Source organism: Lontra canadensis, unplaced genomic scaffold (genome assembly GCF_010015895.1).
Source record: "Lontra canadensis isolate GAN:19392208 unplaced genomic scaffold, GSC_riverotter_1.0 scaffold95, whole genome shotgun sequence".
NCBI classification, from domain to species: domain Eukaryota; kingdom Metazoa; phylum Chordata; class Mammalia; order Carnivora; family Mustelidae; genus Lontra; species Lontra canadensis.
Window position 1 is genome coordinate 5,605,213 of NW_022631089.1, and position 25,710 is coordinate 5,630,922.

The 25,710-nt window shown below is 37.5% G+C and overlaps 1 protein-coding gene across 4 annotated transcripts in view; it reads right to left on the reverse strand.

Annotated features, from left to right (window-relative positions):
* Positions 1-19,435, reverse strand: part of TDRD3 (tudor domain containing 3) — a 164,641-nt gene extending 145,206 nt beyond the window's left edge. For all 4 annotated transcript variants that reach the window (XM_032837007.1, XM_032837008.1, XM_032837006.1 and 1 more), the window contains exon 1: positions 19,348-19,435. In XM_032837007.1, the coding sequence (XP_032692898.1) occupies positions 19,348-19,388 (41 nt within the window). In that variant the 5' untranslated portion in view covers positions 19,389-19,435. The remainder of the gene's footprint in view (positions 1-19,347) is intronic.
* Between the last annotated feature and the right edge of the window lie 6,275 nt (positions 19,436-25,710).

The following is a 25,710-nucleotide window of genomic DNA, read 5'->3' on the forward strand; positions in this document are numbered from 1 at the left end:
CTCGCAGATGACATGATACAATATATAGAAAACCCTAAAGACTCCACCAAAAACTACTGGAACAGATATATAAATTCAGTAAAGTTACAGAATACAAAATTAATACGTGAATCCTCCAATTTTGTGGTTCTGTTGTCTTGTAATTGTCTAATTCTTCCTTTTTCTTCTTTGCCTCTTCACAACCAAATGGGCAAAGGAAGCTTTTCCTTCCTTTTTGCCTTTTTTTCTCTCCCAGAAGCGATATAGTTGAAGGATCATCTTTTTAATTCCTATTCTTTAAATTAGTCTTAATCTTTTAAACAGAGTCTGCCCTTTTAAATCACATTCCTTTTCCTTTATATGGCATCTAATACTTTCTAAGTTGTATACCTGCTCACTATACAGCATCTCTCACTTTAAATCTCCCACCTGGGGGCCCTTAATTGGAACCAGTCCCTTTAAAATACACATACTTTAAAATACTTGTCTGATATGCCAAGTTATTTTAGAAGATTTCATCTTCCTGGTAGTCATTCCTATTCACTCTCAAGCCATTTCATTTCCATCTCTACTCTGCTTTTCCAGTAGTTAAAAATGTCTGCCTTGAATCACTAAAGCTCCACAATAGGACAGGATTGGAGTGGTAGTGCATGGAACCATGGTGCTGGTTTTTGTTAATGTTTTCTTTTTACCCTCAGCTATTTGATAGTTTCAACATTCTCTGTCTTTACATAATGTTGAGAGTGTGTTTTTTACACAGAGTTTTCATATGTGTGCAGTTATTTATACAGTTCAAAAGCTTTGGGGAGTTTGTTCACGACACTATTACCATTTTCTAGCTATCAGAAGTCTGAGTGTGCTTTGTTCAAAAAGTAGATAAGCTGATTCTAAAACTCATATGGAAATGTAAAAGATCAAGGATAGTCAAATTACACCCAAGAAAAGATGAGGGCATATACTAATTGATATCATTATTTCTATTAAGTTTCATTAATCAAAACAGTATGATATGGGCATGGGGAAAGTAAACTAGAACAAGGAAACAGCATAGTGCCTAAACACAGACAAACAGAATATGGCAAGTAGATCTTCAAACAAAATGCCAAGTCAATCCACTGGGAAAGAAAAATCTTTTTAACAAATTTATTACTGAAACAATTGAATATCTGCGTAAAAATAAAGAAATATACCAGTCTCTTTCCCAGCCTATACACAAAATTAATTAGGACATATATCTAAATAGAACCCTAAAGCTTCTGGAAGCAACCATAAAAGAATATGTCCACAAACTTGAGGTAGGCAACAATTTTTAGACAGAACATAAAATGTACTAAACATAAAAGAACTGACAAAATTGATCTTCACCAAAATTAAACATTTTTTTAAATATTTTATTTATTTATTTGACAGAGAGAGATCACAAGTAGATGGGAGAGGCAGGCAGAGAGAGAGAGAGAGGGAAGCAGGCTCCCCGCTGAGCAGAGAGCCCGATGTGGGACTCGATCCCAGGACCCTGAGATCATGACCTGAGCCGAAGGCAGCGGCTTAACCCACTGAGCCACCCAGGTGCCCCCAAAATTAAACATTTTTAATACCAAAAGATATTACTAATAAAATAAACCAAAATAAGATGGGAAAATACATTCACATCATATGTAACTGCCAAAAGACTTACAGCTAGAACATATAATTCCCACAATTCAATAGTTAAAAGTCAAACAATTCAATTTTTTTAAGTCAGCAAAAGACTGAAATAGATACTTCATAAAATAATATATACAAATGGCCACTAAGCACATGAAAAAGGACTCAATATCTTAATAACTCTGATCATCAAGAATATATACTTTAAAAACAGAATGAGATACCATTTCATATCAGCATGAATGGCTAAAATTAAAAGGACTGAAAACATTGAATTTTGATGAGAAAGTAGAGAATCCACATGTCCCACACATTGTTAGAGTGTACAGTGTCACATTTGTAGAACTAAAGTAGCTATTTCTTATAAAGATAAACACAAATCCATCCTACAATCCACCAAACCCACTCCTCCATATTTATTCAAGAGAAATGAAAACACTGGCCCACAAATATACTTGTCCAAGATGCTCACAGTCTTATTCCTAATAACCAGACACACACACAAAAAAACCAAAATGGCTATCAACAGGAAAATGACTAAACAAATTATAGCACAGTTAACATGTAATACTGCTCAACAATAAAAAAAGAATAAACTACTGATACAGGCAAGACCATGATTGAATCTCAAAAACATGTCAAGCTTCTCACATGAAAAAGTGCTCCACATCACTCAGCATCAGGGAAATACAAATCAAAACCACAATGAGATACCACCTCACACCAGTCAGAATGGCTAAAATTAACAAGTCAGGAAATGACAGATGCTAGCAAGGATGCAGAGAAAGGGGAACCCTCCTACACTGTTGGTGCGAATGCAAGCTGGTGCAACCACTCTGCAAAACAGCATGGAGGTTCCTCAAAAAGTTGAAAATAGAGCTACCCTATGACCCAGCAATTGCACTACTGGGTATTTACCCTAAAGATACAAACGTAGTGATCCAAAGGGGCACATGCACCCGAAAGTTTATAGCAGCAATGTCCACAATAGCCAAACTATGGAAAGAACCTAGATGTCCATCAACAGATGAATGGATAAAGAAGAGGTGGTATATATACACAATGGAATACTATACAGCCATCAAAAGGTAAAAACTGTCAGGACTGACTCTTAATTTAAATATAAGAGAAAGGTAAGAGGCAAAACTGACTTTTAGGTGACTGGGTGAGATGAATGTACCACAAACTAAGTTAGAATATAAAGAGAAGAATTTGGGAGACTGGGGAAGAAAAGCACAGTTAAAAGCATGGAAGTCTGAGGTGCCTCTGTGATACTGAGTTCAAACTGTACAGCAAGTGTTTCATATACAAGCACACATTTTGAAATACAGGCTTAGCCAGATTTAGAAATCATCACCATGCAGAAATCAGTTTAAAATAAGATTCATCAGTTAAAGTAAGAAAAATGAGAAAGTGAAACAGAAACAAAACTTTTGTAGTATCAACGGGGAAAGTGAGAAAAGGCAGAAAGAGCGGGATAAGAATACTATAAAAAGACAGCAACTGAATAATAAAAAAAGGATAAAGAGAACAAAAATTCTGCAGTGTTTGGGGACCAGGGAACAGTAAATTTCAAGAAGTGAGTTGACCAGTATCCTCCGATGCAGCAAAGAAAGTCAGTAAGGAATGTACCTCACCAACAGGTCATTGATAACTTCAGCAAAAGCATTTGGTGTAGTGTGGGAGAAGCACAAGTCAGTCGGCAGCAAACAGAAAAGTAACAGTAGACACAGGTGAAAAAGTAAAAAATAACACAAAGAGTGGTGATAGACTTCTATGTATGTGCCATGTATGTGATAGAGTCAGACATGTGCTCAACATTAAAGCAGCAACTTTCAAAAGAAGGAAAAATACCAGAAAAGGCATTTATAAAATATTTTTATATAAAATATTTTCTCAAAAAGGAAACTCAGATCTCAGAGAAAAAAAATGTCCTGCTTAAAAATATCTAATTATTAAATGACTGTTTCAAATATAGCTTCTTTCACATACTGGCTTGGAAATAGCACTAAAATAAGAAGGGAATCAGTAGTTGATCCTATCAGCTTAGTCATGAGAAAGGTAAGCACAAGTATGCCCACCTGGCATATGTTTTTAAAACTTCATTAATTAGGAAAAAAATAACATTCCTGCTCCTCTTCAGAAATCTAGATCTAAGAATTACATTATGAGGTCTTCCTTTTCTTTTCTTAAATATCTTTATATTTCAAAATACCTTCTTTTTTGAAGTATTTTTATATACATTTAAGTGCAAATATAAATTATATATATTATTTTTAAAATAAATTTTCAAAAGGTATTTTAGTTTTGAGGCATCAAACAAACTTATGAACTTTTAAGCAAGAAAACATAAAAAAACCACCAGCACTAACACTAATAGAATAAGTATTAACTGATTTTATTTTTAAATCGTGGGGGAGGAAAGAAGTCAAGGGCACTGAGATTAAACTAGAATTATCAATTCCTTCAATTTCCCTTAAGAAAAAATTCACTGATGAAGTTTATCTCTAGAGAATGTTTTCCTTTAAGTTGTCCCTACCTGAATGTTGATCTCTTAACCCATCCTTGAAATAGAAACCAGAGTGATCTTTGTAAACTCAGCAAGTCTGGTCTTTTCAAGGCCCTGATTTAAAACTCTCAATGGATCTCTGGACCCAGGGTGGTACTTGGGGAATCCATCAAGTCATCAATACAAAGTTTGGCCATTTGAAAAAAGAGTGATTTGCATATATCTTACAATTTGATATGTAAAGTTAATGATAATTTTTACAGAAAAACTAATACACTCTTCAAAACTAGTATACTCTTTAAGTTTGTGGATAAGCTATCAAGATTGCAGTGGTCTATTTAATTTAGTTAAAATTCAGGGCCTGGATTTCTCAGTGATGTCATTTGTTTATGTTGGTTACAGTTGTTAAATGGCATGCTTGGTTGTTATCGCTATATTACTTATACCCCCAGTACACCAGAGTGGTTAGGTGAAATGTAAAAGTTCTGATGAAACATTCTATAAAGAGAATAATGTCAAAAATGGAAACTGAAAAAATAGAATCTCAGTGAATATGAATCTCTACGTGGTGGGAATGGCAACTCTACAAGTTTGAGGATTCATATCCAAAAAGGAAAAATATGAATGAATATAAGAATGAATATTGAAAAACTGGATTACATTAGATCCTTTGTGCCTAGTCCCCTGAACACTGTTAAAATACTTCCCCTACAGGGACACCTTGGTGGCTCAGTAGGTTACACATCTGCCTTCGGCTAAGGTCATGATCCCAGGGTCCTGGAATCGAGTCCTGTATCAGGCTCCCTGCTCAGCAGGAAGTCTGCCTCTCCCTCTCCCTGCTTGGCTCATTCTCTCTCTGTCTCACTCAATCTAATAAATAAATAAAAAGATTAAAAAAAAAAAAAAACTTCACCTATAATTTTTGTCAAATCAATGCATGAATTTTTTTCATGAATTCAATTCCTAATCTAAAATAGCTTATTACTGGGATGCCTGGGTGGCTCAGTCGGTTAAGCGTCTGCCTTCAGCTCAGGTCATGATTCCAGGGTCCTGGGATAAAGCCCTTGTCGGGGTTCCTCCTCAGTGAGAAGCCTGCTCCTCCCTCTCCCTCTGCCTGCCGCTCCCCCTGCTTGTACTCTTTCTCTCTTCCTCTCTTCCTCTAAAATAAATAAATAAAATCTTTAAAACTAATTAAAAAAACAGATTACAAATAAATTAGGTTAATTTAAGTATAACTGGCTACCAAATAGGTTTTTCTATTTAAAGACAAACTTCTATATTTTACTCAGAATTGATATGTTTTAACAGGCTTTTCAACCTCACATTTGTTTGCTTCCCTTAAGCAGTACTGATTTGATAAAAACTATCTGTAGTCTAGGTTTTCTATAAAATCCAAAAGTTGTCCAGGTGTGATAGAAATTCACAACTGAAAGCAATGAAGGATTTCTATCTGCCCTAGGACATAATGGAAAAGTTCTATTAAAATCAGTAGACCATTTAAAAAACACCTGACAATTCTGTATCTGATAGAAAGTCCCACTGCAAGTAGTGGCACATTCCTATCAAATAGTTAGGATTTACTAATCTGTGAAGCAGCACCATTCATGCCAGTCATTACAAATAAGGATACAAACAAGGATCGTGGTTGTTCTGGAAAGTTATTTTTGACAAACATTGGAAAAGTAGCATGTACAACTTATTCCAACCTCTTCTAAGTAATAATGAACTAATAAATCTACTTCACTAATTACTTAGGACAGAGGCCAATAAACTTTTTCTGTAAAGGGGCAGATAGTAAAAATTGTAGTTTTCCTGCAGGCCATACGATCTCTGTCACAACTACTCAACTCTGCTCAGAGCACAAATGCATGGTATAGGTGTGTATGAATAAAACTTTATTAACAAGAGTAAGCATGAAATCAAACTGGGTCATAGTTTGCCAACTCCTTACTTAGGATAAAGCTATATAATCTTTTTTCTTTAAAATCTAGACTCAAAAAATGTCTCTCTTTAAAAATTTATTTAATCTTCAAAAAATTTATATTGTTCCATAAATTTACATATTACAAAACTGGCTCCAAACATTTAATTTTTAAGTAGAACATTCCATTACTCATTAAATGAAATCCTTATTTATAAAATTAAAAGGCAAATACTTAATAACAATGCAATATTTCAACAAGAATATTAAATTACCTGCCTTCAGCTTCTGAGACTTACTAAATTCACATCCAAAATAAGAGATTGAATATTGATAGTTCTCTCTCTCAAATGTCTTTCTATTCTTCCTGTACAAGTGAAATAATATTATATGAAATATCCTATCTGTATTACTTATCTTTAATTTGAGGCACCAACATTTATAAGATTACCAAATGGTAAAGACATATTTTATAATGAGATTCAAAACCCATAAGATATAAGAATTTTGTCTTTATCAAGGTAATCCTTTAAGAGACAATAAAAGATATTCTAAAATAAAGGACAACTTTTTTCAGAAATAACACAATATCAGAAATCGATATATGTGCAAATTACATGAATTTATTTATAGGTAGCAGTAAGTTATGAGAATCCAGGCTTAATATCCATTAGAAAGGACGCAAATATTTACTAGGCACTCAGCATATGACAAGCAGTGTTCTGAACACTTTGTGTGTATCAACTCATTAATCCTCTTAAGTACACTATGGGTTAGGTGCTATAATTGGCACCACTTAACAGATGAGCAAACTGAGGCAGCAAATGATTAATGTACTCAAGGCTATAGTTAATCAGTGGCAGAACCAGGACTGATCCTAACAGAAGACAAGTTGGACTTCAGAGCCCATGCTTTTAACCATGAACCCCACTGCTTCTCAAGAGGCAGGTATATTTGTATGGCCAGCCATACTTCAATTACACCTTAAAATTTAAAAATAGAAAGTAGGTATAAATTTAACTGAAAATCAAGAATACTGATGGTGTTTTCACAACTATTTTCTTTTCCTCAGTAATCGCTCATGATAACCCAGTTTTGTGATGTAATTCTAATTAACCAATTCTAATATAAATTAACTATTCAAAATCATGGAATTTACTAATTTCAGTTCCAAACACAAATCAATTCCAGCTTGCAAGCCTGTTCTTCCTCCACAATGCTGACTTCCTGCTGACTTCTTAGTTCATGTACACTGAGTACTTAGGCAAAAAAGAAAAAAAAAAAACAGCTGCTGCGGGGCAGTACCAGGCAAGCTGTAACAGCAACAAGCAAGCTGAATGTAATAAAAACATTCAGTCAAACAGCCTATTTTTCCACTTTGAAAATAAAAGTCTTAGATACACAGAAATCTATAATCATACATTTTTAAAATATACTTTTGCTTAAGGCAGTAGAGCATTACCAGTAACGATAAACAATTCAATTTGCACATGAAAGTTATTGTGATAAGGTAAAACATTTTAAAAGACCACCAACAGTCCAATTCAATTTTATTTTCCATGAAAACATGTTTAGGCAGGAGTAATTCAAACCATGTAAAGCAATGTTAGCCAATATGACAATGGCACAGATAAGTCTCATAACATCAAATGTAAACTAATATTAGTTTGTATTAATTCATAACTAAAAGTATAAGAAAGCTACAAAATACAGTGGAAAGGTATTACCTCATAACAAACATGAGTATTCTTCAATGTGTCATAATAGATATCAACCACATGATTAAACCAAGAAAGCTTGCAATCCCCTTTGATAAGCAAACATAATACATACATACTTACTACTTATTATTATGGAGTGACATATAATTAGGGAAAGAGGGCTTGGCAAACTAAAAAGTCCTTTACAAACATAAGATTATCACTAAGAATAATAAAAATTTTTAAGTAGAATATTAATAAGTAAATTAAATCAAAAGTATAAAGTAAAAAAAAAAAATTCCTCATTCATTCATACCAAATTCATTCAACTTTACCATAATTTGAATAGCATCAGTAAGTGAAAAATTCAAAATGTCTTCAGGTAGAAGGGAACTACTTCAAGTGTGGTCCATGTCAGTCTTCAAAGACTGGATCCATGTCAGTCTTCAAACTCTTTGTTACTGCTTCATGATGGAATAACTGAAGGGAGCATTTAAAATCTCTTACAGAGGGGCGCCTAGGTGGCTCTGTGGGTTAAAGCCTCTGCCTTCAGCTCAGGTCATGATCCCAGGGTCCTGGGATCGAGCCCCGCATTGGGCTCTCTGCTTGTCAGGGAGCCTGCTTCCCCTCCTCTCTCTCTGCCTGCCTCTCTGCCTACTTGTGATCTCTGTCTGTCAAATAAATAAAAATAAATTAAAAAAAATATATTTAGGCTTGTTTAAAAAAAAAAACTCTTACAGAAATTTGAAATTGTTACAGAATTTTATACTTCACAAAAGTACTGGCGTGTGAAAAACTAGAAATTTTAATAACTGGCAAGAGTTTGAGAATCACAGCGCTAGACCACATTTCCCAGAATCCCTTTCACATAGGTGACACTAAGTTCTTGGAAACCAAGGAAGTGATGTGTCCCACCTTTCCCATTAGGGAGGGACTTGACTCTATGGCTCTCAGCTGTCCTTTCCCTTCCTACGAGCTAAAACTCAGATGTGGCAGCTACTTTGCTATATGTGTGGAAACAATGACAATACCCTAAGTGGTCCTTCTCAAACTCTGAGGTACAAAAAAGTTACTAGGAGAATCCTGTTAAAACACAGATGCTGATTTAAGAGCACTGTGGTAGACTGAGATTCTACATTGCTAACAAGCTACCAGATAATGCTAATGATGCTGATCTTAGGACCATACTTGGAGTAGCCAGTGTTAGGGGACAACAAAACAGTAAGATCAAAGGAACCTGGGTCCCTAAATGACAGCAAAAAGCAATATCACCAGCACTGTATGTTGTTTTGTGATGAGGGGGGGAAAAAGCTATGATTTTTAGAGCTTTATAACGTGGGGTCTTTGTACATCAGCCTAGATTTCAACCTAACTAATGTAGATCAGTTCTGTAAATATTAGAAGGGTATACCTCAGGCCAGTTTTGTGTTTTAATTAAAATAATGTCAATATAAATGCTTATTCACGTAAGTACAAACTGGTAAAAACTTCAAGGCCTTACTGCCCTTTCAATAATCAGGCTCCAGAACGCACACTATGATTTCTGTCATGTATCATTTAAATATTATTACTCTGTACCCATTAACATCTAAACCACTACCCTGCACATCTTTTTCATGATGTCAAATCAAAATTTAATGAGTATAATGGCAGGTGTCTCTGTACAGGCAAGAGCAGCTAGATGTGTTTACCAACAAAGTTAAATGTAAATTTTGGGTGGTTACTTTGCACCAATAATGATGTAAACACAGACACAAAAATGGACACTGAAATTTCATGGTATTGATAGAGCAACCATATTTTTAATATATGTATACAAAATACATTCATTTTTACCAATGGTTAATTATCAAAGAAACACCTAATTAACATACGCTTAGAAAGACTTCTGATAAATGTATAACTAAAGAAAAAGAAAGTAAAAACAAAGCAAATAATCACAACCAGAAAAAGCAGTCAAAAAATTTATCAGCAGCAGTCAAATAAAGAAGTATACCCTAATCCTGTAAAACTTGAAAATGATCAAAGACGGGTCTGATAGAGCCTGGGTTCTTAACCCTGTACCACATCTCCCCAAAAAGCACAACGAAGGAAAGAAGAAAATCAACACAATCCTGGAGAACTGTCATGATTACTCACAATTTAGAGTGAAACAAACCAAGAGACTCAGCAGGCAGCCTGGACCAAAGATTATGGCAAACCCCCAGGAGGAGAAGCCTCTGTACACCAACTGAAGCTCTCAGCCCCAGGGGAAAGGCTCAATAGTATTGGTCATTCTGAGTATGGTAAACAGAGGAAAGCCACTGAGAAGAAGCCTATTTTACACGTTTTGTGACCTAACTAGCAACATATACATGGTCTTTTTGCTGCTCATAATTGAAAGTTAGCAAAAGAACAACCTATGCTTGGCAGGGTCCTCATATAAGAACCCAGTGGACTGAAACCCTGTGCCAGCTTACTAAACTGGAAAGTGTCCCAAATGCCTACTACTTTGCCCTATCAAAGGCCAAAGAATGAATTACAACCTCATCATCCTAATGCCTTTCTAACCAGGAACCCTCAGATAACAAGCAATTCTGAAATATCAAAAAGAAAAGTAAAAACTTTAGCAGCTCATAAAATATCAAATGAGTAAAGAAATAATTAGGATCTAGGACAAACTTATACTAAAAACAAACTTCTGAAAATAATTTCTATTAACAATGCTTTGAGAGAGAGCATCTCAAACCCCTACAGAAACAGTTGGTTGTCCCATTCAAAGAAAGATTATCAACATATCTGTAAATGTATGTGTTTGTGTTCTGTCAGAAGTATCAATAGAGAAAGCTTTAACAGGTTATTTCCTGCATTTCTGTAAAAATAACAATTTTTCCATAAAACTGATTTTTAGAATTTCACATTCATTTCACAAGTAACAATTTCCTACTTTATACAAAGCCTGAATAAGTTTCATGTTCCTTGAGAACACAAAAACAATATTATGAAACATCCTGAGACTAATTAATTACGATGGTACTAACAACATTCATTCCACAAGCATTTCTGTGTCTACTGTGGACCTCACACACCGCTAAATGCTAAGAATGCTATAGAAACATGAAAAGACTTGATCCTTGTCCCGCAGGATCTTACAAAACAAGACATCAAACTATTTTAACTAAATAGAAAAATAGGATCTAATCTAATAACATTAGAATACATTTATGGCAAAAGGAATATACACTTATTTCTTTGGGTCTAATAATATTAGAATATATTATGGCAAAAGGAAAAATTATTTCATTCACTTTATCGTGATCATCTATCAACTTTCTGGACGTTTAAACTTGCATACATCCCTATTTCTCTTTCAAAACAAAACTTAAACTGAATTAATTCCAAAAGCCATTATAAAATGTTGGCTTAATTTATTTAGCAAGTTTTCCCATCAACATTTATGTTTAATGTTTCATATTATATATTTTTAAAAATCTACCTTTATTAATTTTCAAATATCTCAAGGTCTTGCTTAGGAATTTAGTAAAATAAAAAAGTTTTTTCTTACATCTTCACTTGTCTACAACAGACTGTCTTCTGAAAAGCTGCAGCTGAATTTTATTTGCATTTTGTTTTTAAATATTTTAATTATTTATCTGGGAGAGAGAGAGAGAGAAAGCATGAGCAGGTGGAGAGGCAGAGAAAGCAGCAGGCTCCTTGCTGAACAGGGAGCCAAATGCAGGGCTCGATCCCAGGACCCTGGGATCATGACCTGAGCCTAAGACAGAGCCTTAACAGACTGAGCCACACAGGTGCCCCTATTTGCATTTTATATTTAAAAGACATTTGAGGGGACGGGGGTGGGGATGGGGTTGAGGAGTAGAATTTTTTTAAAAATGAGAATACAGATACCTAAATTTATTAAAAAAATGTTTTAAAAACTGATCTGAATCTCTAGAATCAGCAAGTCAGTAATATTGACCTAAGCAAATAATCTTGTCACAGAACTCTTAAAGATATGTCCATTTTCTCTTTTCAGAAAAGTCAATGATTTCCTTCCAATGCTTTTTCCCCTCTCTGGCAGCTCCTAAAAGGCTAATTCTCTTTTTTTTTTTTTTTAAAGATTTTTATTTATTCACTTGACAGAGAGAGTGATCACAAGTAGGGAGGGAGGCAGGCAGAGAGAGAGGAGGAAGCAGGCTCGCTGCTGAGCAGAGAGCCCAATGCGGGGCTCCATCCAGGACCCTGGGATCATGACCCAAGCCACAGGCAGAGGCCTTAACCCACTGAGCCACCCAGGCACCCCAAAGGCTAATTCTCTTTTAAAATGCTGAAATTCCTCAGTGCTTGAACCCAGCCTCTTCTTATTTAAAGCCTGACTTTTTTTTTTTTAAGATTTTTATTTATTTATTTGGCAGATAGAGATCGCAGGTAGACAGAGAGAGAGAGAGAGAGGAGGAAGCAGGCTCCCTGCTGAGCAGAGAGCCCGTAAAGCCTGACTTTTTAGATCATAGATCAGTGCTATCTAATAGAAATAAGATGCAAGCCACACTCGTAACAGTAAAAAGAAACATGCGAAGTTAAATTATAATGTATTTTAACACAATATATTGACAGCACTATTTCAATATATAAGCAATATAAAAATGTATGAGAGATATTTACATCCTTTTTTGTTCTAAGTCTTCCAAATTCAGCTTGTATTTTACATGTACAAGTATTTTACATTTTACAAGCATTCAGCAGCCACATGTGGCTAATGTCTACCATATTGGACAGTGTGGCCTTACATGATCTCATCTGCACTGCTTCAATTATCAGCTATACTTGAATGATTCCGAATTTATATCTCTAATCCGGTCTTTTTCCTAGTACAAGATTAATATTTCCCAATTCCTAACTGGCATCTTCTTTTAGATAACTCAAAGGCACTTCACAGTCAAATAATGTCCAACTTCAATTCCACCCGTCAAAAGTGTGTTCCTTTTCTAATACTCCCTATTTAACCTTACTGTAAATCAGTTCAAGTATAAAAGCCAGAAACCTAGAAATCAACTCTTTGACACCTCCTTCTCTCTTTCCCATATACAATCCATCTAAAAGTTCTGTCCATTTTACCTCCTAAATATTGCTCAAGTCAATTTCTGTTCTCCATCTCAATCATCACCACCACTTTATCCATCCGGCTACTCATGCCAAGCTCTGAGCTATTTTCTTCAATGCAAGCATTTCTCAAAATTTAACTATGATGTCATCCCTACTCCAACCCCTGATAAAACTTTGATAAAACTTTGCCTCCAGAATAAAAGCAACATGATCTAGACCCTAAGTATCTCCCAGTCCCAACTCCCTATTCTGTTCCTATCTTGTCCATTCATCCCAGTCCTTCAGACCTTTGTACTCACCATGCTCCCTACTCCCCTATGAAATTTGCATCTGCTTTTTAAAATCTTACTTATCCTATATAATTCCCACTCATCCTCCAGATCTCAGGGACGCATTCTACAACCACCACAAAGACACCAAATTTCCAATCCATAAATTCTTCCAGAACCATGCCCCTTTTCATCTCTGGTGTGTTTACAGATGCAGTGCTTACAGTATATAGTTAATGGCTTTCTCCCCATAAGACTACATCAGACTGTACTAAAGAAAGTGTCTGCTACAACAAGATGTTTAATAATTATTTGTTGAATGAATGCATCAATGAATCTGCCTTGTTTTTCCCTAGAAAAGGATTAGACACCATATGAGACGGCATATACAACATATCCTACTTATACACCGTTAGTTCTGGAAAGCCTTCCAGATTTCCCAAGCAAAATACCACTGTATAGCATGTTTAAATTCTGAGGGACTTGTATATCATCGCAAAAACAAACAGTGCCTTGTGTATAAGAGGCATAAACATTTACTACGTGTATTTCAGTAGACACATTACTATATAGGGTTACATATTTCTTTGCATTATTGCAGAGACTTACTGTTGTAAAGATACCATACCTTCAACAGCACTATCTTAAGATGAGGGTAGCTATTTGTCTCCACTATAAAAGCTGTAAACCTGTAATAAGTGTAAGAAGCACTCACACATGCACACAGACTCACCCACAGAGTAAGGTTGTGAAACCTGTAGGGGTTACAGTACTAAGGTACACATAGGATCTGTCCAGCCCTGGAGTGTGATGTGGTTCTTTCCCCTTTCTCTGTATCACTAGGGTGCTTCTTTCCTGTTCTCAGTATCTTTGATTTGACACCCCTGTTAATATTTTATCTTATCACCACACATTTATTGTCTCCTCTTCTCTGCTTTACCTTGTTTTCATTCTATGACTTCACAAATGTTTCTCAATTTTTACATAAATTGTTTTGCATTACTGGGAGTGCAGTCTGCTTCTTCTAAAAATCATCTGGAGGTAAAGCCTTCTTCAGCTGCTTCCAGATCCTACATCTTACAAAAAGTCAATTTCTAGAGAGATGGGACTTAACTGAAACATGGTAAGTCAAACTGCCAATATCCTTCTTTTGTCAAAAGGAGAAAATATACGCCGAAAAAGTTGATATAGTTATATTTTTATGGTTCTTGAAATGTTACTATGTAATTTTTACTTGATTTAGCAAATGCTGCTGTGTGAGATGAGAAAATTATTTTCAACTTGCTGAGGTAGCAAGTTTCTTTTTATACCTCCTTTATGCTTGAGGCAGTCAAGTCTACAGGCAGTTGAAACTAGATTTATAGGTTATTCACCAAAAAATCACTGCAAACAGCACCTTGAAACCTTAAAATTTGCAGCTTAACAGAATATCCAGGCATTTTTAGCAGTTTATAGTATCAGTAGAAGCCACTGGGCAATATGTAACATATTTTAAGACAGGAGGTCAACAAGGCTTATTAGTATTAAACTATAATTTCACAAACAACATAAACCAAAGATATAGTTACAAATGCTCATTAAAAAAATAGGAAATGTTTCAAAATAGGATGTCTCTGATAAGCTCCCCTGAAAACTAAATACAAGGCAACTGGCTTCTTCTAGTATTCTTCAACATGATCTATTATTGTTTTGGTTAAAAAAGTGTTTTAATGGTTCTGATCCTTTCTGAAACAGTGTACCAAGAGTATGTTTATATCAAAGCGGTAATGATAAAATATTTTATAATTCTAGATAATAAAGTATCTTGCACTTAATATACCACCTTATAAAGAACTACCAATATTCTTTACAAAGGGACTTATGCCTAAGAGTTACGTTGGCATATGAGGGAGCAAAACTTCAGACACCCTTTGTATAAACTTCTCTCATATCACTGTTAGCAACAGTGTAGCAGGTAAAAGTAAAGTAATGCTGATGGTGCTGTAAAGATTGCTTCCTAGTTGAAGACAGATCATTCACCAGCAATCTCCTAGGGAAGAGGTGTGTCTCTCAGAAAATAGAAGCCATACAAGAAAGGTGCAGAGTGGACTACTGAACCAGGAATCTGACTTTCTTGGTCTTGATCATTAATGTTTTGGGGAGGAAGCTTCTACATGATGGCATGTGAAAAGAAGCTCTCCATCTGTGAATAGGTCAAAAGTTAGAAATTAGAAATTCCAGCAAATTGTCCTAAAGCACCACTTTGGAATAGCTATCTCAAAGCAACATGTGGAACAGGGCTGGCTCCTCAAGACAAAAGAGCATTCACTTTATACTCCACACTGCCATTGTGCTTCCTATTTTATTTATCTTACAGTTGTTCTTCTCTAGTACTAAATTTTTATAGACTTTTTTTAAGCTGCAGTCTTTCTTAGTTGTTCAAAGGTGAAAGAAAGGGAAAGGAGTTTGGTGGTACACACTTGGGCCAGAGAATGGTCAGTATAGTGGTAGCACCAGTAATCAAAGAAATAGAACTCAAAAGAGAAGGTGAAGTTCAAGGGGAACAAGGTAAGAAGACTTGTGTGTTCATCCTTCTATTTCCCCTCTAACCTCTCCCCCTTCACCAAAAACACAAAAACAAAAACCCCAGAGCAAATCTGGGTTAAGCCTTGCATGTTAGAAATTTGGAGTTTGTAATGAACTATGTTCCTTCAGAATAAAATGGAAACACTATTTCTAATGCTACCTTATGGTGTCTTCAACTCAAAACTGCTAGGTAAGGCAAACACATATAATATAGTGCCTTACCTTTCAGATAATTTTGGACTTGGCAAAATACAGAATTAACCATTTTCAGGTAACTCTGATCAGCACTTAAGTGAGCCACTGCAAGATAAAGCTTTCTTTGTTTTCAAAATCACTCCTAAGCATAAGCACCTTATATTTCCCAAAGGAGAAAGTCAATTTACACACCACAAAGTGCTTTAATCCAATTTTCTATTTCAAAATGTGTTATTTTTGAGCAACAATTTAAATTAGAAATGATCACCATGGCTTGATGGAAATGAGTTTTGAATCTTTATTCCACACATTTGAGCAGTATTCTTGGATCTGCTACTTATAACTGAGCAAATCTTTGATTCTCTCTCTGCTTCAGTATCCTCATCTGCACACAAGGGTGTTAAGCTGTGCCATCACTAATTCTATGGAAAATACCTTTCTCAAAAACACAATCACAATTATGTTCTAACATGTTTCTATTTTTTAAGGTTCCAAAAGGTTGATATTTCTATAAAAATTCTAAAGATTCAAAAGGTTAGCAGAAACATGCAATTCCCCTTTAAGGGGAATCTCCAGAGAAAAAACAAAAGGCATTAAGTAAATCTGTTATTGAGACAAACTGAGCCAAATCTCTCATTGTGAAATTTATTCCACCCATATAACTAAACACTACAAGAGATCAATGTACTATTTAGTGCATTATTTAAACACAACCACCATACTGTGATAGTCCCTGAAACTTTTAAGTTCAAATTAGCATAACCTGTTGCTTTCTATGCTACTCATCACTAAAGAAAAAAAAAAATTACTGTAATGTCTGCTGGAGTGGCTATTGTTGGAGATGTATTTTAAAGTATTGGTTTTGTGGGGGTCTTTAAGATAATAAACTTAAGGGGGGGAATTTACTCAAAAACAAAACAAAACAAAACAAAAACCATAAACTGGAATTATGTATCAGAAACCTAAGGTTTATTTTTAAGATAAAATATTACCCTAAACTATTATTTTAGGTGAAGATGATAGAAAGGATTTAATAATAGTTTAGGTGTTTTGACATCTATTTCTTTTCAGGTCCTATAAGTAATTAAGTGTATAGACTAAGTACTAAGAAAAAATGGTTTTGTCAGTAACAATAACAGAATCCCAAGAGTTAGAGGAAACTCAGAATGTCAGAACTGGAATGAGTTGGTCAAAACTACTCTATGGTCCTAAATCCTTCCAGTTCTCTTCTCTGCCTAAACTTTTGAGATTCTACATTTTAACACAGTAAGACTCTACTTAAACATAAGATCTATACAGGCTACTTAAACACCTAGGAGATCCTCTTTCTCTTCTTTGGCACAAATCTAATCTGTTCAAGACCTATTAGGAATTACATGGTAACTCTTAGAAAAAGTCTTATTAGACCCACAAATTACTATTGCCTTTGTGAGTCACTGCCATATAAAAGCAACAAAGTCTGGTGGAAGAAGAAACATGTTAAACAGATCATTTGCAACACAAAGTGACAAATGTTACAATATAACCATGCTAGGGACTTTAACAATGTAACAAAAAAGGCACTATTCTAAACTTGGGTAGAGACAGGGGCTATAGAATCTGATTAGCAGGGGCATTCCAAGGTCAATTGTATCAGACTTTACTGGGAACCTACACTGTAGTGACTCCCTGGCAGTACAAATATACAGAAAAATAAGATGCAGTTCCCCACCCCTAAAGAGCTTGTAGTACAGAAAAGAACAATTTAGTATGTGTTTGGAACCAATGAGACTAGACTTTGGAGGTGTCATGTTGGAAAGACGTAACCCAACAAGTTTGTAAATGAAGTAACATTACTAGGTTAAGTTAAGTTTGTAAATGAAATCATATAACTAGGTTGAAGAACCAAGGCTCAATTTAATGAAAAATGGAGAGAAACTCAAGTAAAAGAGTAAGCCAAGGTTATTATCCAAAACATTCTTGTGAGGTAAAGAAACTGAAGGTAGAGATTCCAGAATAAAAACAGAACTGAGTATGGTGAGTTTTTACCTTCAAAATCTGCTACCCTAATGGTGTTCTATGCAAAAACCATGGGAACAACAATGCATAATGGTTAAAAGCACCAGATTTGGAACCAGCCCCTCTGTGCTCACCTTTGAACTCCACCACTTCCTAGCTAGGTCAGAAAAGTTACTTAACAGTTCTGTGCCTGAGTCCTCACTTCTAAAGTGAAGTGCCTGCACAGCCAGGAGCCCCTTCTTCAAAACACAGGCATTATTATATCACTCCAATCAAAAACTTTATCCACAAAATCAAATCCATATCTTTTGGGCACTTGTAGCCGCCATAACCTGCCCCAACCTTTCTGGTCTTAATCCTCACTGGACACCCTCCTACTTCCAGGAACCACTAGGATCTAGTGTCAGTTCTGCAAACCAATAAGCACTTTCCTACTTCTGTGTCGCCTCTCCAGTGGCTGTCTAGAAAGACGTTTCCCTCACCATCTTTCAAAGCCTGCTTCTCTAGGAAATGAACTCTCCTTCCCCTCCCAATTCCATAGCCCATTTGCATGCCTCTCTGCACAGTTTGCCACTCTTCCCCGGTTTTATGTTTGTTCCTGTAATGCCCCCCTCTCTCCTCTTTTCACCAAGATAGTGAACTTCCAGAGGGCTGGGGCAAAGCTTTTCATCCTCCTTCCCACCCCTCCTCTCAGACTGTGCCTAGGTAGGCCTGCAAAAGCGTTATTAAATTAAACTGGATGTTAACAACTGTAATGGCCTCAGTTCCAGAAACTGCTTAATTTCGCATTTTTTTAAACTGCTTTCAGATTCTAAAATCTTAACATGAAACGTCTTTAAAAATCAGAACATTGCCATCGCTTCAAGAAAAGTTCCACGGAGCACCCACACGAGTTGACAATGAGGTCATTCTTAGCTTCAGAAGTTGTGTGTGTGCCACGGAGGGCAGCTTCACACCGGTCGGTACACACTACTCTGAAATTAGGAGAAAGAAGAGGCGGCTCGGTTGCAGCACGGGCTTTGCCCTGGTGGGCCCTCAACTTCCTGAGGGCCCGCGGGCTCCGGCCGCGCTCGCCCCCCTCCGCTGCACTGGGTCCCTCCAGCCCTCGCCTCCCCTCGTCCCGCCGCAGCAACACTCCCCAGAACGGCGCGGACGGTGTGGCAGGTCCTCCCTGGGGAATGCGCTCGGGCCTGGGCCGCCGGCCACCGTGCCTACTCGGCCCGCAGCCCCGGCCTCTCCCCGGCCCGCCGCCCGCCGCCCGGGGCCCAGGCCGCGCCGCCGCCGCCGCCCCGAGGGAAGCTGGGGGACTCGCTCCGCTCCGCGTGGCGCCGGGGGCGGAGCCGGCCCGGAGGGCCCGGGGAGAGGCCGGGGGCGGGCGGCGGCCTCCGCCTACCCCGGCACGCACCCCACCGCCCCCAACCCCAACACTCCTCGGGGCCCCGGCCCGCGTCCGCGGCCGAGCGGCCAGCGGGACTCGCCACTTACCAACCCGCCTGGGACAACGCCGCGCCGGGAACCTCAGACATGGTAGCTGCTTAGGCCGGGGGTGGTGGGGGCCTGGGGTGGGGGTGGGGGAGTAGGCCTCCTACTTGAGACCAAAAAAAAAAAAAAAAAAAAAAAAAGAAGAAGAAGAAGAAGAAGAAGAAGAAGAAAGAAAGAAAGAAAGAAAGAAAAGAAAAAAAAAACCGAAAGAAAAGAAAAGAAAAAAAAAAAACTCCTCTGGTCGGCTCTGCAACTGGGCATGCTCAGTGCGGCCGGCGCTTCCGCGTGCGGGTTCCGCTCGCCGCGTTTTCCGAGCGGCCGCAGGAGCAGGCCTGGCGTGAGGCTTGGAGGTTGCAGCCTGCCGGGAGCTGTGATGCCTCTCACACCGGCTGGCGCCTGGAAATCGCAGGCCAGTTTGTGAGCAAGGACTACGAGAATTTGCTTTCCACCGAAGCCTGGTTATTTTTTGTTTTGGCTCACTTTTCTGAGTTGCACACCTTGGAAACTAATGCGGACTTTTTTCTTTGTAGAGCCGGAAAGTAACGGCCGCTTTCCAGCGCCGACAGCCAGTCACTTCACCAGAGGCCAGGGTATGCCAGAGTTGAGACGGCGGGTCGGTGGAGGGGCAGTGCTTCCAGCCTGGGGACAGTGAAACTCAACGAAAGAGGTGTTGCCAGCCACTGTGCATTGGAGAAAAGTTTACTTTCTTAAAATAAAGTCTCGCACCATTCACTCTGCTTTTCGATCTGCCCCGACACGAAGATAAGAATAAAGTCGCATTTTTTTCGAGTCCCCACAGGCAAATCAGTTTGTAGGAGGTTGGAGCACAATGAATGGTTAACCCAAGGAAACCTGAACTTAAGGGACATGGGTAAATCGGGCAGTTGTGTCAGTGTTTGTTTTCTCTGTCGCTCTGTCACGGGTCTCGCTCTGCCACTGGACCCGTCCAAAGTCCCAGCGCGGCCCCGTCACAGCCGGCACTGGCATAACCGGGCTTGGCTGGCTCCACAGACCCCTCGCTGGTGTCCTTTGGCTCTCAAGAGGGCTGAAGCGCAGGGGCGGGTCCCCGAGTGAGCCTGCGCGGCGGCGTCGCCGAACGACGCATTAGACGCTCCAGCACGATAGGTCGGCTGAGACTCACGATAGCCAATCGGAGGCGAGCAGATGGAAGGTGGGGCCTCGGGCCGGGGAGACACTCCCTAAAAGTTTGCTCCGCCTTCCATGGTTTGGTTTACCCGCTCTGTGGCTGCTCCGGGTAGAGACGCTTTTGTGTGCCTCGGGCCCCAACTGTCAAGTCACGGGGAGAAACCCAGACCTTAAGCCAGATCACCGCCGCTGCCTCATCTGAAACCATCAACCCAAACACAGACCTGGAGCAGAGACTACGGAACTGGACAGAGCCGGTCCTGGGATTGGGGAGGAAATTCACAGTTACAGAAGGAAGGAAATAATTGCCATGGGTGGAGCTTTAAAACTCAATACAAATTTTTCTCCTTTTAATTGGGAAACTCCGTTTGGGCTTCCCAAGTCATAGTTTTAAAATCGCGATGCATCTAATGCTATCGAAATATGTTTTCAAGCACCTTGCTTAGGTACTTATTTTAATAAAAGATATTTCCAAGTGCTTAGAATCAAAAGTAATTCCTTCCTATTCTTTGCAATTTGCAGTAGTATACTGTGTTTCGGCCATACACATGCTACAAGTATATTTCACTTTAATAGCACCAGTTATCCTGTTCAGTAGTCAGGAAAAGATTTATCCTTCTGAAGGTAAATAGATGACTCAAGTTGCTAATAATTTTTATTGGCTGTTAAATAGGATCTACTCTGACCAATTATTTACATTTTGCAATTAGTGTAAGTTATTAACTATAAAAATGATATGCTGTCCTAATATCAGAATTCTTCACTGGCTAAATGTGAATCCGTTACACGTTTGTTCTTACAGTGCAGTGTAGTTAAGAATTTACCATTGCGTAGCGCTTACAGTAACTTTAATAAAATGCTGAAACATTATCCCCTTACTTTAAGAAGTGTTTTGAAGAATGGGTTGAGGATTCCCACTGGAAAAACTTGGGACAAAACATCAAAAACATAAAAAACAATGATGATACTTTATTGAATTTTAAAAAATAGGTAAAATACATGCTTTCAGAATGGCACTAAAAACAAGTGGTGCCTTGGCTGGCTCAATTGGTAAGTCATGTGACTCTTGAGCTTGGGGTTGAAAATTCAAGCCCCACATTGGATATACAGATTATTAAAAATAAAATCATAAAAAAAATAAAAGGTGAAAGGATGAAAGCTTTTCTTTCAGAGAATAAATGTAGAACAATTGATGGAATTAGAAAAATGACCATATTCTGATTCATTCACAGTTGATTGAGGCAAAGTTCATCAAAAGATGCTAAAAGCCATTGGTGAAAGATCATAGGAATACAGGATCTTCATTCACACAGTCTTAAGGTATCAAGCCATAACTTAATTATTACTAAAGAAAAAATGTACCTTTCCAGTAAAAAAGAAAATCACTGCCTTAACCAAATGACTAGAGCTAGAATCACTAATGGGACAATCTGATATTATGTGCTTACTGATGAAGCGCATGATACAAAATACAAAACATCTTCTAAGAAATATTCTTGCCGGGGCGTCTGGGTGGCTCAGTGGGTTAAAGCCTCTACCTTCGGCTCAGGTCATGATCCCAAGGTCCTGGCATAGAGCCCCTCATCGCATGGGCACTCTGCTCAGCGGGAAGCCTGCTTCTCTTCCTTTCTCTCTCTGCCTGCCTCTCTGCCTACTTGTGATCTCTGTCTGTCAAATAGATAAATAAAATCTTAAAAAAAAAAATATTCTTGCCAAAATTGTTTAACCTGAATTTAATTAAGCTTCTAGACAGTAGATCCCAGCCAGGAGCTGGCACCCCACTCCTTATCCCTTACCCAAGTGGGTACATTTGACAATGCCCGGAGACATTTTCAGTTGTCATAACCTGGGGGGTGTGGGGAGTGTTACTGCATCTAATGGGTACTGCTAAACATTGCACAATGGACAACACAGTTTTCCCACAACGAAGAATTATCTGGCCCAAAATGTAAATAGTGCCAAAGCTGAGCAGCCCTGGTCTAGATATAAGCAAAAAATTAAAGGATATATAGAGGATATTGAAGCAAGTCAAACAGGAAGAAACAAGCAGATAAATCCAGAATGTGGTATATTCTATAAGAAGCCTGGCCTGACCTATTCATTGAGCCAATATAATAATAATTTTTTAAAATCTCCATATTAATAAGACTCAAGAGATGTAACAACAAAGTAGAATTTTGGATCTTAAGAAAAGAGAGAAAGATATTTTGTGGCATTATACTTAATCTTGGAAAATTTTTGCCAAAGCTTTTATGGCTGAGGAGTTGTGGTGTCTACCACTTATCTCCAAGTGACTCAGAAAAAATATGTATGTTGATACATAATATATATGTAAAACAAATATACATACATATGTATGTGTATGTATATTAAAGAGGGAGAGAGGGTAAATGTGGCAAAATGTTTAAAATGGGTGTGCTCATCATATTGTAACTTCTCTCTAACTTTAAATTTTTCAACATAAAAAGCTAATTTTTTTCACATCCAAAACTTTTAATTGGAATTAAGGTCTGTATAAATATGTTAGTGCCATGGAAAATGGTAGCAGCTGACTAAACCAAAAAATATTAATAACAATTTTCATTTTTAATAAGATAAGTCACCAATTTACAGAAAATATAAAGTCTACAATTAGCTTAAAGTTGGGCAAAATCCTAAGAATGATAGAAAAGCTTAGCAAGGCAGGGCGTCTGGGTGTCGCATCTGGTTAAGTGTCTGTCTTCAGCCCAGGTCATGAGCCCAGGGTCCTGGGATGGAGCCCAACATCAGGCTCCCTCCTCAGCAGGGAGTCTGCTTCCCTTCTCCCCCTACCTTACCCCTTATCTCCCCTTCCCCCCACCTCTTTCCCTCCCCATGCTCACTCACTCTCATTCCCTCTCTCAAATAGATTATTGAAAAAGAGAGTTTGCTAGCTAAGGAGAATAAAAAGGAGGAAGTAAATTTATCTGGAGTCAGTGGTGTAAGTTAACAGAAGAGAGAGAGACAGAATCCATTCATTTCTGTTTTGTCCTTATCATTTCAGTGAAGAAAGTGGTTCAGAGTGAAAAATGATAGAATATGGAAAAATAGGAATAGGAACCATGATAAAAGGTGAGATTATAAGTATACCTAGTTTTTCTAAAGCACATTAAACCTTTTGATCTTAAGACATTAACATCCCAGAGAATACTAAAATAATCTGTGAATGACTCAGATGTTGAGTTCATCCAGGAAACATGGTAGTAGCCTGGAAACAAGCAAAAATATTTCCAGTTTTAAGAACAGGAAAAAAGTCTTTAAAATAAATGGTGCTGGAACAACTGGATATCCACATACAAAAAAGTAAAGTTCTTTATATCATACACAAAAATTAACTGAAAGTAAATCATATATTTAAATGCAAGAGCTAAAAATATAAAACTCAAGAAAAAGAAAAAGTAGAACCAAATCTCCATGATCTTGGATTAGGCAATAGATATGACATCCAAAGTATGAACAAAAAAAGAAAAATTAGATGAAGTGCACTTCATCAAAATTTAAAACTTTTGTGCTTCAAAGGACACGACCAAGACAATGAAAAGATAATCTACGGAAAGGGAGAAAATAGGGGCTTAAAGCAAGAATATGTAAAGAACTCTACAGACTCGATAGTGAAAAAACAACTCAAAAATGAGCAAAGCATTTAAGCAGGAATTTTTCCAAAGAAGGTATACAAATGGGCAATAAATGATGAAAAGATGACCAACATCATTAGTCATTAGAGAAATGCCGATCAAAATCACAATGAGAAGCTTCACCCCCACTAAAATGGCTATAGTTAAAAAGATGGATGATAACAAGTGTTGATGAGGATGTGAAGAAATTAGAATCTTCATACATTGTTGGTAGGAATGTAAAATTGTGCAACCATTTTGGAAAAGAGTTTGGCAGTTTCTCAAAAAGTTAAATATAGAGTTTCCATATGACTTAGCATTTCTAGTCCTAGGTGTATATATCTAAGAGAAATGGAAACTAATATTCACCCCAAAATTTGTATTTGATGTTCATAGCAGCATCGTTCATTATTGTCAGTAAGTGGAAACAATGTAAATGTCCATCAGCTGATGAATAGATAAACAGAAGGAGTGGGGTTTCACAAACTAAAGACAAGGGAATTTGTTGTTCACCCATTAATCATGATTCTAGAACGTATGATTTAGGAGATGAATTTTTAGGAGAAAGAGTAACGAAATAGCTGACCTTCAAAGAATAACTTCTAGAATTCTATGATTCTAAATCATGCCAGATGAACCTCATTTTGCTTTTTCTTTTTTTAAAGTTTCTGAACTAATGAATACAAGCAGTACAGTGTGGCCCTCAGGACAGACCAGGTCATTCCATGACAATAAGCAACCACAAAATACCAGTGGCTTTTAATTAAAAAAAAAAAAAAATGTTTATTGGGATGCCTGGGTGGCTCAGTTGGCTAAGTGGCTGCATTCGGCTCAGGTCATGATCCCAAGTGTCCTGGGATCAAGTCCCACATCGGGCTCCTTGCTTGGCAGGGAGCCTACTTCTCCCTCTGCTTCTGCCTGCCACTCTGCCTGGTTGTGCTCCCTCACTCTCTCTCCCTCTCTCTCTGATTTAAAAAAAAAAAAAAAAAAAAAAGTTTATTTTTCTAAAAAGAAAGAAAAGAAAAGGCAAGAAAAAAAGCTCATTTTTCTTTCATGTTGTATGGCCAGTGAAGGTATTTGGAGGGTGGGGAGGAAGGTCTCTCTGCTCATAATGGTCATCCTCATTTCAGAATCTTGACAGAGCATTAACTATCAGTAACATTGCTGATTGAAGCAGGAAAGGGTGAAAAGGCTCTGGAGAATCTCACACAGGAAATTAATGCTTTGCCAGGACTGGACATATAACAACACAGGAAGTCAATCACCAGATGCCAGGAGGTAGAAAGCCATAAATATTCAATGAGCAAGATTAATGGTTGTGGTACCAATATTATTTGTAATAACAATGACATACCAGTATTATTTGTAATAACAAAACCCTGAAGGCAATCAAAATGTCCATCGATGAGGGAATATTTATTTATTTCTATTTTTTTATTATGTTCAGTTAACCACTGTACAGCACATAATTAGTTTTTGATGTAGTGTTTAGTGATTCATTAGTTAAGTATAACACCCAATGAGGAATATTTAAGTAAGATAAAATGGGTGCCATGTAGACATCACCAAAAAAAAAAAAAAAAGAAGA